Source organism: Acromyrmex echinatior, chromosome 10 (assembly GCF_024713525.1).
Source record: "Acromyrmex echinatior isolate Ae372 chromosome 10, ASM2471352v2, whole genome shotgun sequence".
In the NCBI taxonomy this organism is placed as follows: Eukaryota; Metazoa; Arthropoda; class Insecta; order Hymenoptera; family Formicidae; genus Acromyrmex; species Acromyrmex echinatior.
Window position 1 is genome coordinate 12,678,463 of NC_141861.1, and position 20,379 is coordinate 12,698,841.

The 20,379-nt window shown below is 40.2% G+C and overlaps 1 protein-coding gene across 1 annotated transcript; it reads right to left on the bottom strand.

Annotated features, from left to right (window-relative positions):
- Positions 1–4,012: 4,012 nt before the first annotated feature.
- Positions 4,013–4,444, bottom strand: LOC105143262 (uncharacterized). The gene has a single exon (XM_011051455.1). It carries the CDS (start codon positions 4,442–4,444, stop codon positions 4,013–4,015), a length of 432 nt encoding a protein of 143 aa, XP_011049757.1.
- Between the last annotated feature and the right edge of the window lie 15,935 nt (positions 4,445–20,379).

A 20,379-nucleotide genomic window follows, 5' to 3' on the forward strand; every position in this document is an offset into this window, starting at 1 on the left:
GATCGGGAATCATCATATCCGCATTACACTACAGTATTAAATTTCGCGGGTATCAAATTTCCAATGACATTAAAAGACATTTCTAAATTTGAACAATTGAACGCGGTGTCAATCAATGTATGTAGGTATTGAAAATGGACAGGTCCTTCCTCTACGGCTCACCGATGACAAGAAGGAGAAGCATGTCAACATGCTGTACGTACAAGATCCACGCAACGACAATCTCGGCCACTTTGCATGAATCAAGAACCTGTTGTTTCTTGTGATTACTGGGAAAAAGAGTAAGAAATATTTTTGCGACCGGCAAGTATAAGAAAAACCAATAAAAAACAGTAAAAACAAATAGCGAAAAATGATTTCTCTATTTATTTACAGGTGCCTCCATTACTTCAGCTCGTGCGAAAAATTGCAGTCGCACGAAATGGGCTGCCAGAAGATCAATGATTGCGCCATTCGACTGCCGAGCGAGGACGACAGGTGGCTCGAATTCGACAACTATAACAACGAGAACGAGTACCGTACATCGTTTACGCTGACTTGGAGTACGTTTCACGCAAGACGGAATCCAATAGGGAAGAACCCAACGCGTTATACGCATATCAATAGCACGAAATGTTTAGCATGGGCTATTACGTGCGATGCGCGTATGACACATTATCGTCATATCACTTCCGTCGCGATGAAGACTGTATAGCGTAGTTCGCACGATAACTTAACGATTTGGCGTATCGCGTAAAAAATATCATATCCGCCAACGTGCCCATGAAAATGTTATCTAAATAGCAATGGGAGGCGTATCGTAGCGCGACGCGTTGTCACATCTGCGAGAAATCGGACAATACGTGGATCCGCGATCATTGTCATCTCACCGCGGTCCAGCGTATTCGAATTGTAACTTAAATTATAAAAATTCGTTTTATATTTTGATCGTATTTCATAATTTATCGTATTTCGGCCTACGACGTACATTTTATAATTAAGGAAATTGCTATCGCGTACGATGGACATCGCGTAGATATGTACTATCGATAACCAAAGAAAAATATATTTTGTTCACTAAACATGTCGATAGCACCAAAGACAAAAATGAAAAGAATTTTCAGAAAAATTGCGTAAAATTAATGTTCATTGATTCTTTCAAATTTCTAAGTACAAGCCCAATAAATTGGCATCGTATCTCGACAAAGATAAATAAAAAAAGTTGTATATTCCAAATTTCCAATATTATCAGACGAAGAATTTGAATTACTTACACGAAAAGATGTCTTTCCGAACGAGTACATTGACTGCGTCGAAAAATTGCAGGACAAATTATTTTTCAGTTCGTTGACAGGTGATACAGTATCCGAGAACGATTATGCTCACGCCGTAAATGTATGTACAGCGAACGTTCTCTATACAAACGTTCTGCGAGTACAGTGATCTGTACTTGAAAACTGATGTCTTGTTATTAGCCGACATTTTCGAAAATTTCCGCAATAGTTGCGTCGCGAGTTACTGTCTCGATCCCGTGCATTATTAGACACTGCCAGGTTTCACGTGGGACGCCATGTTGAAACATACGCGCGTAAGATTCGAATTGCTCACCGACATTGATATGGTCATGTTCATCGAACATGATATACGCGACAACCTCAGTCAATATTCCGGCAAATACGCGCTAATAATAAGTACATGTGTTCGTTCGATTCATCGAAACCATTGTCGTACCTTATATACTACGATGTGAATAATCTGTACGGATGTGTCAATCTTGGCCATACGCTGAATTTCGATGGATCGAAGACTCTGCGAACTTTGACCTCCTCATTATCCAGTACTATCATCTTCGAACGTTGCATGTCGGTTTTCAATTAACGCGTCATTGCGACACGAATTTTGGATTCTCCAAGCCCACGCCACCGTTCAATTCGTTCTTTATAAGTGCATACCATGCACGCGTGAACGCGCCGCCCTGCCCGTTGAACTCATAAGCAACTTCCCGGCTGCGAGAGTCAACCGAACTGCTCGCGCCTTTGTCCGGCGTTGATTACGCAGATCCGATCGCTGTCCGAACGATTCCTGGTCGAGGGCATAAATCACAAAAGGCCTATCGCTTTATTCGTATGCCTCACGACCAAAACTCTACACTTAGAGCTAGTCAGCGACTATACCTTCCTACTTTTATCGCAGCGTATCAACGATTTGTTTCTCGCCGACGTCCATATATTTCGATAACGGAACCATCGTTTCATGACGCCGATCGTGAATTGTCCAATGCACATGCAAAAGCAATTCGCGATCCTAACTTCCGAAACTCGCTACAGACGGAACTGCGTAGCACTTCCTACTCCCTGCGTCGCTGCACTTTGGGAGGCCGGCGTTAAAAGTGTCAAGCATCATTTAAAACGATGCATCGGCCTCCACGCTAACTTTTGAAGAGATGTCCACGCTCCTCTATCGGATCGAGGTGTGTCTTAATTCACGCCCGATCGCTCTCGTTTCCGATAATCTCAATGGTTGTCACACTCTGACCCCCAGTCATTTTTAGTCGGAATCTCTCTTATCGCTCCTGTTGAATCAAGCGTGCTTGACTTAAACGAACAGACTTTCGTGTTGACCAATGGTTCAACAAATAATCGAAAGTTTTTGGAGATCTTGGTCTGGTGATTACTTGCATACCCTTCAACAACGTCCAAAATAATACGTTGTCCAGCGACTGGCCAAAGTTGACCAAGTGCATTAACTCCATGGAGCCAAACTTGGTCGAATCACGGCGTTTCATCCCGGTTATGACGATAACTCGCGTCGTGACTATAAAAACAGGTCGTTCCGAGTACCGACGACCAATTGTAAAACTTTGTTTTTTATCCGTCACGATCAATACCGAAGAGTAAAAATTTCGTCACGGAGAGCGGAGTTTCCATTGCACGTACCTGATGTTACCGGTATCGCGAACCGTAAGCTTCGACTGTATTACGTTCCGATCTTTGTATTCTGTATTGAATCATTATCGCTGTTATATCATTATTGTATCTGGCGTGCTTTGATGCGGATTATTTTGAATACCTACATTCAAGGCAGACGGTATGTTGCGGAATGATCGTTAATTTGAATATCTTCTCGGCGATGATAAGCAAACAGCTATAGACACCGAGCCGTTACCGTTCAAAATATATGGATATCTCGCTCCTGCTCTAATCACGCTATCTATCTCAGATGGCACGCGAATCTCTTTGCGCGACACTCGAAAAGTTGACGATCGCGCACACGTTCCGCATGTGAACGTTCAGTTCGTTTCCCGATCACGATCAATACGGATCATTTGTCGATAGTCATTCGTAACGCTTCTTAATCCGAACCTGAAGAGCGAACCACCGAAGTTTCCATCGCGTATTACTGCTGCATTTTGTTATCTAACATTTTCGGTATACGCATACCACGAGATCAGTGCATGAGAATTACATGAATCTCTGACAAGGTTTGCCAGTCTCATTGCTGCTCGCAATACACTTTCTTTCGAACGGCTGTAAGAAATTACTCGACGTCGTACCAAGTGCGAATTACCTGTGCACGCATCAAATCGAATGCATCAAGTCTCGACTTATAAGTATCGCCCGATTCGAACAAATCTTAATTCGAGTCAACAAAAATTCCGAATTGTTACAACAAAGAGAGTCGTCGTTATTAACACGCAGCCTTGGCGAGCGAGCTTCATACAAGGTGACATCAGCTTCACAAACACATAAACACATATCTTATGTTTTTAACATTTATATACGTATTATATACTGCTAGTATTTTAATTTACATGCCATTTATGTATGCCATGTTTTTATCATTTATACATATTACTATTTTGTATACTCTAAAATGAAGATGATGAATGGGGAATAATAAAAATATAAGTTTATATACTTATATTGATATACATTTTTATATGTAGAAAAAATTAACGAATCAAAATTGTATCAAATGATATTGTATCAAATGATATTTTTATGTATCCATAAATTGTGCGATCCATCGAATCCTAGCCTACTTGACGTACACCTTGTCTCCTTTCTTGAGCAGTATTTTCTTTACAAGATACACATCCGGATGAGTAGCGATGCAACTCATGCTCGTAGAACGCTCCAGCAACGGATTTTTCGCGACAGTCCTCGAGTAGATAGATTACGGAATTGGTACGTTGCACTTTATGGTACGTAAACACCTCGATCCAATTTGGCGTGTAACTCTTCTCAAAAACTGTCTTGTTCACGAGTACCGAATCGCCCACTTTGAATTTTGCCGGACCAGCGATTTTTATCGCGCTGTACACCGTGTTCAAGAGTCTTTTGGCGATCGCGGGAGTTATGTCGGCGGATCGCATGCCGATAGTGCGATGCTTGCGCGCGTTGTAATCTGATACGAGACGCGGCAACTCGTCGACCCATTTGTAATTGCCATTGAGTGTAAACATTTTCTACATGCGTGCGATTGAACCGCTCGACCACTGATGCTTTCAACGTCGAATGCATGGAATAATGATTAACGTCGTGTTTTTTCAAGATTTTTTGCACATCGGCATTATAAAACTTCTTCCTCATATCCGTTTGTAAATTTTTAGAACATCTTTCACTCGCTCGAATTATCTCAGCGATAGCATCAGCCGTGCATCTTGCTTCCACCCTTGCTCTTGAGCGATACGGCCCACGCGCTCAATACATCGATGACGGTGAGTATGTAATAGTGGTCTCTGTTGAAGCTCAAGTATGGACGTATCTCTCTCAAATTTCTTCTTCTGTTTCTTGGGTGTGATCGATATCAACGGTGCAATTACGTATTTGTACTTGTATCCCCTGTTGCTCAATAATTGGCCCTGCGAATGATGTTTGTGTTTGTGCGCGTTTGTCACCAACAGCATGCTCTTGTACTTGTTCATATCGTCTTCCGTGTAGAGGAGATCGTCGGGAATACTCTTGAAAATTAACTCGTAAAAACCAGGTGTATCGTGCGCCGTCGATAATTATGTTATCCGCATCATCCACGTCGAAACGTTTATTGTCAAACATCAATCCATCCCTGTGTAGGTAAACGCTGTACACATAATCTATACCCTTTTGTTTATCTCGCGCTCCTCTCAGGACAGCGTCGACATACTTTTGACCCAGCGAGACCAAGCGGCTCGTCTTGGCCTCTCAACCTTCCAACGTTTGCAGCTGATTTTAGACCTTTTGACCTTCGTCGCTAGCGAGTCGTCCGTCGTTTCGAAAACGTTCTCCAACGTCTCTATCGTCAGTACGATCGTTGCACGCGGAATGGAGGTTGCCAGCTATACACGATCGTGCGATCGATCATCGGATTTACACGAAATCGCGGAACGCTCGAACGTCTCTCGTTCGCTTTCTCTGCCTCTTTCTCCTCTTCCTCTTCCTTCTTTTTCTCCTTCCTCTCACGTTTGGGGGCAGACGCTGCGTCATCGTCGCGCGATTGTCTCTTTATCGCGCGCACGCCGGTCAACGATCTGTAGCAGCGGTTTGATAATAGGCTTAAAATGCCTGTCCAATGCCATGTCTCGATTCTACCGGTCTTCAGAGCACGATGTTTCTTGCGGATCGACTCATTCGTCTTTTCGATCTCTCTCGCGATTTTTTCAAGCTCGCGCACATCAGCCATGTTCGTCTCTGGCGAAGTATCGACAATTGTTCACATTACCATGTTGCAAACTCGTTAAATACTTTTCTGTATCTCCCGTCTTTAAGCGCAATGTCTATCATTAAAAAGCCATATTTTTGTTGCCAACAATCGCGGCGTCTTACGCGTGTACGGCGTCTACATCACGTCTGGAACAAGTTTTCGAAACACGTGAAGGCAGATTCGGAGGTTCGAGCCTATCTTCGCTGCTCACTACAATCAGCTCTAGCAGAGAACGCACATCGATGATCCCGCGCCGAAGATAAAGGACTGTAGCGAATGTCGACGTCGCGCGGCGGTCTGCTGAAACGCGCTTCCTTTCCAGTTACATATTCCGGGCTATCAGTTTTGCGGTCCGGGCACTCGGCTTATGAAGCGATTAGCGAGAGATGACGCGGGCATAAATCCGCGGCGTGCCGAGAATATCACATTACGAATTCTCGGAGCAACAATCTCATCAATAGATGTACGGACAAGGTACTCGCCAATAAAGCTAGAACGCATTGTCGCGAGAAATTTAGCTCTGAGCGAGAGAGCCACCGCTGCTGCCTGAGCAACGATGAAAGCCAAGACCAAGATGGCATGAATCAAAAAAGACGATGAGAAAAAAAGTCGAAAAACCGAATACTTCCAACAGCGAACCGAGTGCGTTATCGTTTCTGCCAATGTTAGGCGCACTCGGATCCTTGATCGATAGAGCGACCAGCGTGGCAAAAGCGATAAACGACAGCGATAAAGCCGCGCGACGTCAGCTCAAAGAGTTGCAATGTACGACCGCGCGATGAAACAGGGCCGCGGACTGTATCTTGCTCCGTACGAATGCAGACTGTATCTCAGCCCGTATAAACGCGGACAGGCGTAGCTGCAAGAAAAGAAGAAAAAACGCCAAAGAGACGATAAAAATGCCGTCTGGTGCAACTACCAATGTGCAATTAAACGAGCTCGCGAAACGTATGCGCGTATCATACTTACAGGCGTTTTCATGCGTAACACGTTACCGAGCGGCGCGCGCCGAAACGAAAGCGGTATCGTGAATCTGAACGATGCGACGGGGCCTGGTACTTACTGGGTAGCGTAGAGAAACAACCACGTCATGTATTTTGACAATTTCGATAATCTTCGACTGCCCAAGGAACTGATGCGATATTTCGTGAACAGTGCTACGACAATAGAGTACAATCGCACGTCCTATCAAACGTACAATCAAAGCTTCTGCGGATAGATGTGTCTGCGGTTTCTACAAACGATAGATGCGCGTGAATTTAAAAAGCTCAACGAGTGCTGTGAAATATTATTAGGTGTTGGAATTAATTCGTAGCGTTTTACAAGTGATGGGAAGTACTTTCATTAATGTATTTTTTAATGCTCATGTGAAATAAATAACATTCTTTCATTAAAAACACTACGAATTAATTCCAACACCTAATAGTATTAGTCGAATGCTTTTTCTATCATGTCGCTGACGCTTACGCTGAGCGGGAAGAGCACGTCTTCGCGGCGAACTATTTTCCCGTCATAGATTTGAGTGACAGAGATTACAAGCTTGGTCTGATTTTTGAGACTTATCACACGATACCGAACGTGAACGAATTGAACAACAAATTTTATTTCGCCAAAGACGATGTGGAAATTATAATTCCCGAGAGTTCGTAGTGCGAGACATATGAATTTTTGAAACGCGCGATTTTAAAAAAACGTCCACGCCGCGACGCGCTTGAAACCATTGACGTAGTGCGTGATGACAATAACAACAATGACACTGATGACAATGATGGCGAGGGTGGAGAATACCCGATTATGCTTCGCACAAACTATAACACGATTAGATGTGAGATTAGATGTGCATACAGAATAAACTTTAACAAGCCCAACAGCATTGAATCACTGCCAGGATTGTCATCGAAGCATATAGCGGCCGCGAAAATGGCACGAATTGGACGTGTCGATTAATATAATATTACGTAAACGTTATCTGCGTAGAGTGTAACGTGACCGCGGGCGCATACAGCAACGGCAAAAACGCGCACACGATACACGAATTTTCGCCGAGCATGTCGCCAGGATATAAGATATCGGAGAAGCCGGCAAATCATTTATTTGCCACTCATCGCACGGAACATTGCGGATCTAACGATGCGCATCATCGATCAGAATGGACTATTGTTTGATTTTCGAAGAGAAGAGATCATCGTTAGATTGCATGTACGACAACGACAGTGATAACGTAAGCGTGAGAGGCTCGTACTGAACGGAACGGAGTGCACACAGAGAGATAACGCATTTTTTACAAGGCCGGTGACGTCACAGCTCGATAACATTTGCTCATCCAGCTGTATCAGGAAGAAGAAGCTGAACGCGTCGAACGTTACATTTTTAAAGTCTTTGAGATTCGCAGTGCGCAACTTTTGAGATGATTGATATCCTCAACATTAAAGACGAGCCGATCTTCGTAAAAAGCCGATTGCATCGTCAAGATTGAGACTCACACGTACAACTTATTCGCCAAACGTTCAGATATAGCGACGAGATAAGAATATCCATACAGCAACAGGATCTGTACTGACACTGCCGTACGAAATTTTTATATGTCGAGGGAAAACTGACGAAGAACAAAGTGGTCCAGAATGCTCACGTAGCATTGGGAAATAATTGCGTCGCGTTCATATTCGATGAAATTCAATATGAACTTAACGGTGTGAAAATTGACCGTAACAGAAACGTGGGCATAACTAGCATGCTCAAAAATTATGTAACAGTGTCATCCGACAGAAGCGTGATTCTGCGGAATATCGGCTGCGCAGACTACTGCGGCCGGATACTTTAATTTCTGTGTATCGCTCTACGTACTGCTGGGATTTTACAAACGCGTGGTGATCAATGCTCTTCACGAGTTGATTTTAATATGATCGCGCAACAACAACATTTATCTGACGGAAGATCCGGCGATAGAGCCAACGTTCGAATTATTCGAAGTACAGTGTCGAATGCCGCATGTGTTATTGAGCGAGATAAATAAACTGTCGATGCTGCGCGAGAGCGGACGATATCTGAGTATGGCTTTTCGCTCGTGGGACCTGTATGAGTTTTCGCTCTTGCAGAGCACAACCAAGCATTCGTGAACCATCAAAACGGTTACTCAACTCGAGAAGCTGCGCTATGTCATTTTCGCTATGCAAACAGGTCGAAAAAACGTCATGCCCAAAAATATAAGTTGATTTAACGACTATAAATTAATCCATACGAAACTACCTAACCTCGGAATGTTATCCGTACGATGACTTAAATCTGGATTTTGATAAAAACAGATGCTCGATTCTGTACAACTTGTACGCGCGTTTCTGCAAGGGCAACTACGGATACGAGTATTTCGAGCCGAGTCTCACTCTTTACAACTTTTTTACGTAATGACCTGTTCGTGATCATCGATTGCTCTCGACAGAACGAATCGGTTAAGAGTGGCACCATGGACATGCGATTAGACTTCAAATGTAAGGAGAACGTGCCCGCAAATACAACAGCCTATTGTCTCATCACACACGATCGCATGGTTCAGTATAAACCATTGACCAATATTGTGCGCAAAATCACCTAAGTGCACCTCCGACACTACAAAACCTACGATACGCCGCAATCAACCGCAGTCTTCTCGATATGCCCCAATCAACGTTCATGGATCTGCAAGAATTCATCATTAACAAGAAATTTATCGTGAAGGAAGTGGCGGTGCTGAAATAGGAGACTGTTCTCACGCATTAAATTTTTACGAGTGCCATGGAAATTTTTGACAAGATCCGACAGGTCTTACGCTTCTTGGCTGAGTGCTTATCACCATGGATGCGATGGGAGGACGGAATAGTCCCGTACAACGAGGCGAAACGCCTAATCACGGCGGCTTTGAAGATGATGCTATCGTATACATTAAGGGGACGCGAGAAACGAACATGGCTGTGGAACTTGCTTCTAGATGATGAGCGAGAACACATGTACATTGAAATCTTTGATGCAGTTTACGAAGACATGGAATCTTTAACTAATCTTTCTAATACTATGCGATGTGGATAACATGTTAAGAATTGCACGTTATAAAATGTATTGAAAACATATAACTAATGGTTACAAAAGAATTTTTTAAATAAAAATACGTTAACGTATTTATTATGTATTTCTTTTTCCCCTCCTTTGTAATATATGTACTGGTATGTATGAACGTATGTATAAATGTATGAATGTATATGTATGAACGTATGTATAAACGTATATATATGTACATACATATGTATGTATGTATGTACGTATGTACAGGGTTTAAATCCCTTGGACTACTACGTATAGTTGAAAGAGTCACAAACAAGTCTCTCTCAATATCATTAAGGACCGTTATTGAGGCAGCATTCGTCGGCATGGACAGCGCTACATAGCGTGCGTGCGAATGCTTGAGACTGAGAATAGAAGTTGTCATTCAAGTTAATGGGGGATATATTGAATAATTGTGCTCTCACAAGAATTCCCCAAGTGCCATGTAAAAGGATTTTTTGTAATATTTAATTTTTCATTAAAAACATTTGTTTAAAGAAATTGTTCGATTTGTCCGGATTGGTGACGCGTCTTATATGTATGTATGTATCCGAAAACATCGACGGTTCTGTTAAACGCGTCGCGATATTATCTGACAGTAATATATGCAATATATATATGTATCTGACTAATATTGATCTGACAGTACATATATGCAATATATATATGTATTGTATAAGGCATTTTTCATTCAATTGTAAGTACGATTCAATCTTCAGTTACGAGCGTTAAGATATGGACTGAGTAAAAGAATATATATGCCGAAAATCGATCGAGCGGAAGGGGTACCGTCCCTTGTCACCAAGTTCGCCGAGTTCACCGCCATTGAAGAGAAAAGCGAAATATTGACAATGTCCTGGAAAAAGCATCAAAGTCGCCAACGTGCTCATCATCAATGTCATCAATACCATGGAAGTATAAATCATAAAGTATAAACATTGATAAACTCGCGGACAAAGAAAATACGTAGAAAAAACGCGATAAAACATATCGTACGTTCCCAATTCTTGCAAAGAGGGGAGGAGTTACTCCCTCTTCTATTCTAGAAATTTTACCATATACGTCGCAATTTACACGGATGCAATGAGTCTTGCAATGCGATACCCGCTTGTGCGAACAGTTGAAAATATACTTCGCTAAAGACAGCAACGCATCGTACGAAACGAAGAAAGACTGCAATAACAAGTTTCAATGTTCTATACACAAAAGAAATGTTTTTTAACATTATGTAGATACACAGCATGCAGCATCGCGCAGTGCATTTATTGAGCAGATGTTACGATCTGGCGGCTACGAGCTACAAATTTTTGGAAATTGGAATCAACGTTGATTCACCGAGTTACGTGGAGATCGTCGCGAACATGAACTGTTTCTGTCTCTCGAAATGTGGAAGGGCCTTTACAAGCAGCAATGGAATATTTTCAAGATGCTGTGAAACGAATACAAGGAATTTTATAATCGTTGAATCGCTAATCAGAGTTTGCACGCTGAACGATGCTACGCTCGCTTCTTCGTCCGTACGCATTACAGTGATTGAAACGACGCTACAACGTATGTTTGCATTTGATGGATGTATCGATGTAACGTTCGAACGATTAGACCGACTCGTCGATACGATCGATTTCATACGTTTTCGAGTTTATACGTGTCTGAAAATGTTATATGCAATAGACATCTTTAATAAGTATCAACTCGTCGATTGCAAACTATTGGCTTTAGTTTTTAATAGATACAAAAAAAATGATGTAATAACATGTGAAAAAATTTTTTGTTCACATCACTATATATGTACTTTCTTTATTTCCCATCCGACTTCTCCTATGCCATATGTACCTATTATATTATAAGAAAAAAGATTGAATTACAAGTATGAAAATAAATACGCGTAATTCGGAGGTTAAAATTGATCTTCTCATTTTATACCATTTATTTGATCGCGTGACATTTATATCACATTACATTGATGATGATGTCATTGCTCGAATATGTTGTGACATGTCGTACCATGTCAAATGTTTGTGAAAAATCTGGTCATGTGACATGTACTGGCAGACGTCGCATATATCAAATTGCATTATGATATCATCATCAGAACATGACATATCAAATGGTTTTGGATACGAAAAGAAAAAAAAGGAGATAGGAGAAGACAACAACGTATCGAGAAAAAGATGGTAAGTATATGACATAGGGCGCACGGCGGCGACGGCGGCCTGCAACGCATTTTAGGGACGCAGGGTCCGCAACGGCAGCGGCGGCGGTGGAATAGGGTAGCGCCGGCCTGCGGCAGTGGTGCCTGTGACGGTTCCCAATGATACGTGACGTCACAACATGGCGGCATGTATCATTATATCGATAAATACTGATGGGTCTTTCCGTACCTTCCCCCTCCCTTCTCTCGCACCTACGAGTGTCCCCCACGCCCCACGTCCCCCTTAGAAGACTCAAGTTAGAACATGCTTAGTATACCTCCTCATATCAGCCTGCTATAACCAGAAATGTGCGGGAATGCACCGCGCGGAAAGATTCGAGTGAGAAAACGGCACAAGGTTGATATGATACACGACAATAAAGAGAACTCCGTTTCTTTGTAATTTAACAAAAGAATTTTCTTTAATATGCACAGTTACAAATTCAGAAAATATAATTAATTAAATATTAAATTAACAGAATATTAAATTCGGTCACCTTTTCCAAATTGTATTTGAAATCGCGGTGATGGAAAATCTCGGCGATTTTCTCGGCACTTCTCGAAAAGATTCGTTTTATAGCGGTTTTCACTAAGCAGTTAGCACGGCGGTTTTACGAAACGATATAGTAGCGAGACTATGACTCTAAGAACTCTAAGAAGTCTAAAACTCTAACATCGTATTCATAAACTACGACACGTCTACGTGAAAATTTTTTTCTCGCTGGAGCGTGCATTTCTTCCACCAGTCATTACTTTTCGAGGCTTTTCTTCTCAGATATGTTATGTTATATTATGATTATTGCTGTATAATGCATAAAATATCACAAAGTTCTTACACAAACATTATTCATCGGCATTCCGATGTCAACTAAAATAACTGTGTATCCCATTTCAATTTATATAATAATAAAGCCAGCTTCACGAACCTCGATAATAGACAATATTTCGTTGACAATATATCGTGAGCGTTGAGATCTACCTGACGCGAAGCTTCAAGCAATCAGAGACGATCCACTAGCTCGTTAGGATAGTTCCAATGAACATAATCGATTTTATTGTCATTTAGGGTCATGGTACGTGGTATTACATCTTTTTCGATTCTTTCACCTGACTTGTTTAGATTCCTGGTTCGTGGAATACTCGTTCCAATTTGTATCTTACCTGATACTAAGGGTGCTATTATATTCTTATATTTGTTACCCAATATTGGATTATCCGCATTATGACTGCGTCTATGAATATTCGTTGCTAACAGTATACTTTTATACGATAATTTATCATTCTCTATGTAAATAGTGTCATCAGAAATTCTTTTAAAAATTAATTCGTACAAACTAGATACATATACCTTTGTACTTTACTCCATCTACGATCAAAGTCATTCGTGTCTACATCGAAATATTTGTAAACGAGCATCGTGCCATCCTCGCTGAAGTATATGCCATAATGATCGATCGCCTTTTCTCTATCATCACCGAGACGCATGTTTACGTATTTTTGTCCAAATGTCCAAGTGTGATTATGCAACTCTTCACGAACTTGCCGCGTTTGCAATGATTGTTTAACTAATGTTTCAAGGGATTCATTGGGCATTTCGCGTTTTGAATAAACTGTCTTCGAGAGAACGTGCGAACGTTTGTACGATAATTCGTGTGGTTCAGACAACGCATAATTGAAATTCGACATAACGTTCGATTCTTTTGCTTTTAGACGATACGTCGCTTTTTAGACGACGGTATTAATTGAAACCATGAATTATACATTCAGAAGCTATCACCATCTTCATCATCATAAACATCTTCATTATCTTCAGGTTTTCTTTTCTTAATATTTTTATCTTTTACAACGTTGACTTCTTTCTTAATTGATTGCGATTTAGCAGTGTTCTCGACAATCTGCTTTAGAGATTCGACGATAGGCTTAAAGTGTTCCTCCAATGTTACTCGTATATCTTCCTCTATTTTGTTGGTTTTTTAAAGCGCGATACTTTTTACGAATCAAGTCACTCGTTTTCGCAATTTGTTTCGCTATCCTCTCGCGATCCTTGAACTTTTTACTGTTATCCACTCGAAAGGAAATGTTGTGTAGTTGACGTATTGAACTACTAACCACGTTAAGGTATAGCATACTCATTAAATCCTTTTCTGTATCGTCCACTATGAATCCATACTTTTGTTAACAACAATAACGGCACAGTTCACAGAAATTCTCGTAAGACATGTCGGTGTTTATACATAATTGTATACACGTTTCAGATTGACACCGTCCTGTTCGAATAGGATCAATAGATTTGCATTATCGCGTATAAGATACTTCGATATCTTTGCGTACGTCTGACACAGATAAAAGTAGTCGACGTCCACGTGTTAACCCATCGCAGGGTACTCTCTGATCGCGTCTTGCTTGTCGCATGCCACGTTATCGAAGACAAAAATGGAATTTGAAAGCACCTCGTTCGATGGTACTACACCATTAATATTGGAGAATATAAAATAACTAATTTTTTGAATCGGTTCTAATAAATTCTCCAAGTATCGGTATTTTGACTGTTGTAACGACTTCGAGTATACGTACACGTTCTCTAAACGTATGCCATGTGAACTTTCCAGCAAATTTATCAAGATGTTTGTTTTTGCAGTTCGATGGACCGCACATGATTTCGCGTATAGAAATCGGCATGTTTACATGCTTATGTTTTTTCCAGTCTTTATTTTATTGTCGATATTAATCACTTTGATCGTCTGCGATTGCACGAATTTCGTATCTTCTCCCTTCACGACACTGATAATATTGAAAAACATCAAGAGCGGATGTATTGATAGTAGTGCTCAAAGTGAAACCGCTTAGTAATCAAAATGCTTCTTATCATGTGGGATAACTGTGATGTACATAGTTTAACTGCCAAAAAGTTGGAATATATACCGTAAATTATTTAATTACGAGAGTTTAAGAATTACATAGATCAACTGTGTGATCAGATTACCCAAGCATATAAAGGTTGATTCAGAGGTTCAGCAACATCGTCGGTGCTTGAAACATTATAATTTGCCCTGTTATCAATCGCATATTGATGGTCCAACGCTGTTTATGAAAAACTGTAGCAAATGTTAACAACAACAAAAGGCTGCGGTTTTTTAAATCATGCGATAAACGCACTTCCGATCAAATTGCATATCTCCGGATAGTAATTTTGTGGTCCAGGTACGCATTTAGAAAAGCGATTGGCTAGAAGCGATCGAGGCATTAATCCGTTGGACGCGGCATGTCGCGAACACAACATAGCTTATTCACGGAACAAAGATCTCACGATAAGTAGCTGACAAAATATTCGCTAAGGAGGCACGGAAACGGATTATCGCGAAAGATTCGACTCTTGAAGAGAGATCTGCTGCCGCAGCTGTTTAGACTAGATTATGAAAACCAAAACGAAAATTGGGCTTGAAAACGAAGAAGAAAAAGCTGATGAAAAAACAAATACTATCAGTGGCAAAACGTGGTGATATCTTATCTATTCTGCCGCTGTTACGAGTCTTCGACTCGTTGGTCAGCGGCGCGACAGGAAAATCGCAAAAGCTATAAATAATAATAAACGCGCAACATTGGAAGAACTGAAACTTAACCGCGTCATGAAAGCTCATAGAGTTTACCTCCGTACAAGCGTGGAGAAGTCACAACAAAAAAAATAAAAAAGATTTAAAAAACAGTTAAACAGTTGCCAAAAATACTGAAGGATATAACTACCAACATTCAATTGAAACAATTGACAAAACGTATGTGTATTCCATATTTTAGAGGTATTTGTATGCGTACTATCTTACCAACAGAAGAGAGAGAATTTAACGTGCGATACTTATATTAAAGTTTAACTCACACGGCCCTCATGGGCGTGGAATCGGAATATGTACGTCCGATCAGCGCGTCACGGTTATGCTGAGACTCCCAGTTTCGCTCGCGGGATGTAGGTCCCAACAAGCAACTGGTTGGAGCGAGCGACTATACACGCTCTACTAACTATGCAAGCTGATTCCCAAGCATATAACGCAGCTCACCCGTCGGAGCCAGAGGCCAGCATATAGCTATCTACCACTATCCCCGCCATTCCTACTCATGACAGTGTAGGAAATTGCCCAGTCCCCGCGGTACCAATCTCGATCATCAATTGGATCTTCGTAGCCTAGGCTCCCAGTTTGCGTCGCCTACACGCGCGATACTGGTCGGCCAGCGCTTCGGGAGCCGCTGGGACGCTACTCCCCAGAGACGCTCCATAAGAATCGCTCAGCAACCCAACCCCAGGCCTAGCCCCGAGGCAGGACGCCAAGCTTTCAACCTGAGCAGCCTCCTCCCTGTGTAGGCTAAAAAATATATTTGCTTATCCATGATCCTGATCAATCAAGTAATTAAATAGCCTCGGAACAAGCCGACCTTATGTGGGGCGCCGGTAAAACTCGAACTTGGAACAGTAAGTAACACGATTCGAAACGCACAAGGTCACCCGAATACCTTACCAACAGGGAGGGTATTGAAACGAGAGTGATATCGTAAATTTGGATAAAGCTGATGAACTCATTGAGTGGCGTACGCGAAATGGAGAGATCGTGCTTTACTTTGATAGTTTCGGCAATCTTCGACCATCGAAGGAATTGGTGCGATATTTGAACGTAACGCAAATCTGGTATATTCGCACGCCTTATTAATGTTACGATGAAAGTAACTGTGAACAACTGTGTCTACTGTTTTTACACGATTTGACGATTTGATGATTAATTTAAGAATTGACATTGCACTCTTTCAACTTAGTATTCATTCAAAACATGTCACTGACATGTTTACGCTCACTAGTAAGAGTAACATGCTCGCGGCCTGCTACTTTCCAGCTGTAGATTTGAGCGATGGCAATGTAAATTTATCGAATAATAAGTTTTACTTTAACGAAAATGACAAAGAAGTTGTTATACCTGAAGGATCGTATGTAAAATGTGACATAAACAAGTATCTAAGTGTAATTCTAATTTGATCCTAATAATGTTGCGAGAGAAAAAACACTTCGCAAAGAGGATGAACAGTATTCATTGCTATTCATGCCAATAACAATACAATGAAGAGTGAGATCAAATGCGCTTATCAAGTAAATTTCATTAAATCTCACTCAATATTGGATCGCTGTTGGGATTTTCATCGAATCGCATGCTGGACCCGCAACAGTGGCACGAATCAGACGTATCGATAAATATCATCAACGTAAATATCATTCATATTGAAAATGCACCGTGACCACGAGCGCAATAAGTCCGTGCACACGATACATAAATTTTCACCGCGCTTGTCATCAGGATATCGGAAAGACCGACACAGATCATTTACCTTCCGATCATCGTACGTACAGATCTGACGGTTCGCGTTGTGGATCAAAACGGACGATTATTCGATTTTCGTGGAAAAGAAATCACCGTTAGATTGCATGTACGGAGGCAACATCAATAAAGTGATACGACTACGATAACGTTAGATGCTTGTTCTGAACAAGCAGGTAAAGATAAATAGATTAGAGACATAATTTTTGCTAGAGGGACAACTAAAAAAATACTCGATCAGTAGAAGGAAGCTTACTGTGTCAAACGTTAAATTTTTACAATTGGGCTTTATTATACGAAATATCTAAGATGGTTGATATCTTGAATGTTGAAAGTTTATCCGATCTTTGACGATCGTCAAGTTCATGTTTCACATGTAAAGGGTGTCTCAAAATGACCTGACATTTTAATGTATTAATAAAACATATTATTTATTTATTATTATTTTTATTATTATTTTTGAAAAGTACACATGTTTTTAGTTTAATATAAAGTACAAACATGGAGGTTATATGTGGAACACAATATCCGATAAATGGTCGCCTCGACTCTGTTTGCAAACGTTCATTCTTTTGACAAAATTTTCAATGACATTTTGGCATAATTGCGGATTAATTTCATTAATTAAGTCTAATTTCTACCTTCAACTCCGGAATGGTCTGTGGATCATTGGCATACACTTTTCCTTTCAGAAAATCCCAAAGAAAAAAGTCCAATGGCGTCAAATCGCACGATTTTGGTGGCCAATTCACATCGCCGCGGCGCGAAATAACACGACCATGAAATTTCGTCTGCAATAATTGCATTATTTCTATGCGTTGCTCGATCGTGTAATTCTCCATGACTAAACCTCAATACTTCCTGATGCCAGTTGTTAAAGGTTAGTACGTTACGTTCGCTGCAAAAAAAATGGTGCGCAATTTAAAATGTCAGATCATTTTGAGACACCCTTTACATCTGTCAACACGTTTGGACATAGCGTCAAAATAAGGATATCCATACAACAGTAGGATTTATACACGCTATTGTGTGAAAGTGTTTTCTACGTCAGAGGTAGATTGATGTCAAAGGAAAAAGATCAACAAAAACAGTTGGAAGTAATAACAATAATAACAGTTGGAAGCCAACAATTGGAAGTAATTGCGTGGCATTCATGTTTGACGAAATTTGATATGAACTTAATGCAAAGATTAATCGTAATAGAAATGTTGAAATAACCTGGTATTCTAAAGAGCTATGCATCGTTTTCAAGTGACAATACAATGATTATGCATAATGGATTACTCTGGGATTTATTCTGAGTATAATGCGAAAAGTTTAATGACACCTGACGTATATTTTAACTTTTGCCATTCAGCATGTTGTTGGGCTTTAACGAGGATTACAAACGTGTAGTAATTAACGCTCACGAATTAATTTTGATACGAACGCGCAACAACAATTGCATTGTAGGAGATCCAGCGACTGAACCGATGCTTGAATATTCAAAATACAATGGCGAATGCTACACATTATATTGAACAAAATCTATCCATGCTGCGTACCTTGGAAAGCGGACGATATCTGAGTATGAATTTTCGTTTGTGAAATTTGTATGAGTATCTCTTATTGCAAAACACAACAAAGTATTCGTGGGCTATCAAAATACGACAAAGTATTCGTGAGCTATCAAAACGACTGCTCAGTTAGAAAAACTTAGATGTGATTATCTTTGCTTTGCAAACTGAGAAAAAACATATCATGAAAGCAACTAAAATTTATTTCAATCACTGTAAATTAACCAATGTGAAACTTTATTTAAACTCTGAATTTTATCCGTACGATGAGATGAATCTAGATTTTGACAAATATAAAATCGCTGTCTTACATAATATGTGTGTACGTTTCCGTACGTCTTATTTCGAAATTCCCTGGAAAAATCGTGAAACATTATTGGACATGAAAAACTTTCTTCACGGTTATACTCACGTTATCATTGACTGTTCGCGACAAAACGAATCCATCAAGAGCATACCGTGAATGTGCGATTAGAATTTGAATTCAAGGAGAATGTATCCGCAAATACTACAGCCTATGACAAAAATCAAGATTCTTTGCGATCGAGCATAGTCTCGAAAAGTCGTTTACATACAACGTTTGTGGATCTGCAAGGACTTATCGTTGGAAAAAAATTTGTTGTAAAGGAAGTAGCGGTGTTGAGAAAAGGAGCCATTCTCTCTCATTACATTTTTACATGTTCCATGCCATAGAATTTCTTGACAAAGTCAGAAAAGTATTGCGCTTCCTGGCTGAGTGCTTATCACCATGGATTGCAATGGGAAAACGGGATGATCTCGTACAGCATGGTGAAACGCTTGATTACAAACGTTTGGTTGTAATTAGTGGAAGAGAGTGACGACAAGGCTCTCTAATACATTAAAGGACGTGAAAAACGCGAATGGCTGGCTGATATATTCGATAGCGACAACTTGATCATTGAGATCTTGAATGTTGATTATAAAGATATACATTCTTTACATAATCTAGATATTACTAATACTATGCGATGTGTAAAACATGTTAAGAATTGTGCGTTACGAAATGTATTTAAAATATATTAGGTGTTGGAATTAATTCGTAGCGTTTTACAAGTGATGGGAAGTACTTTCATTAATGTATTTTTTAATGCTCATGTGAAATAAATAACATTCTTTCATTAAAAAACGCTACGAATTAATTCCAACACCTAATATAACAAGTGATTGTAAGCCAAAAAGAAATGTATCAAATTTAAAATAAAGCATAAAATTTTTTAAATATATTTTGATTTCTTTCCCTCTTTTTCCGTAATTAAGAATTAGTTGATAATATCTGTTCAGTAGTACGATTCAATAAATATTGAATTAGTCGATAAGAAAACGCGCTTGATCATTTTTTTTACCACATTACTAAAAATTATTTTAATTAGTTACTAAGTTACTTGTATCATTAAAAATTCATAAAATATTTTTCATATCTATTTAACTAAATCGTGCGAGAAGATAAGAAAATGTGGGAGAGAACATAATGGGAGGAAGAGAGAACGTGAATAATAAATATAGGAGCGGGGACTAATGTAGTAGTACC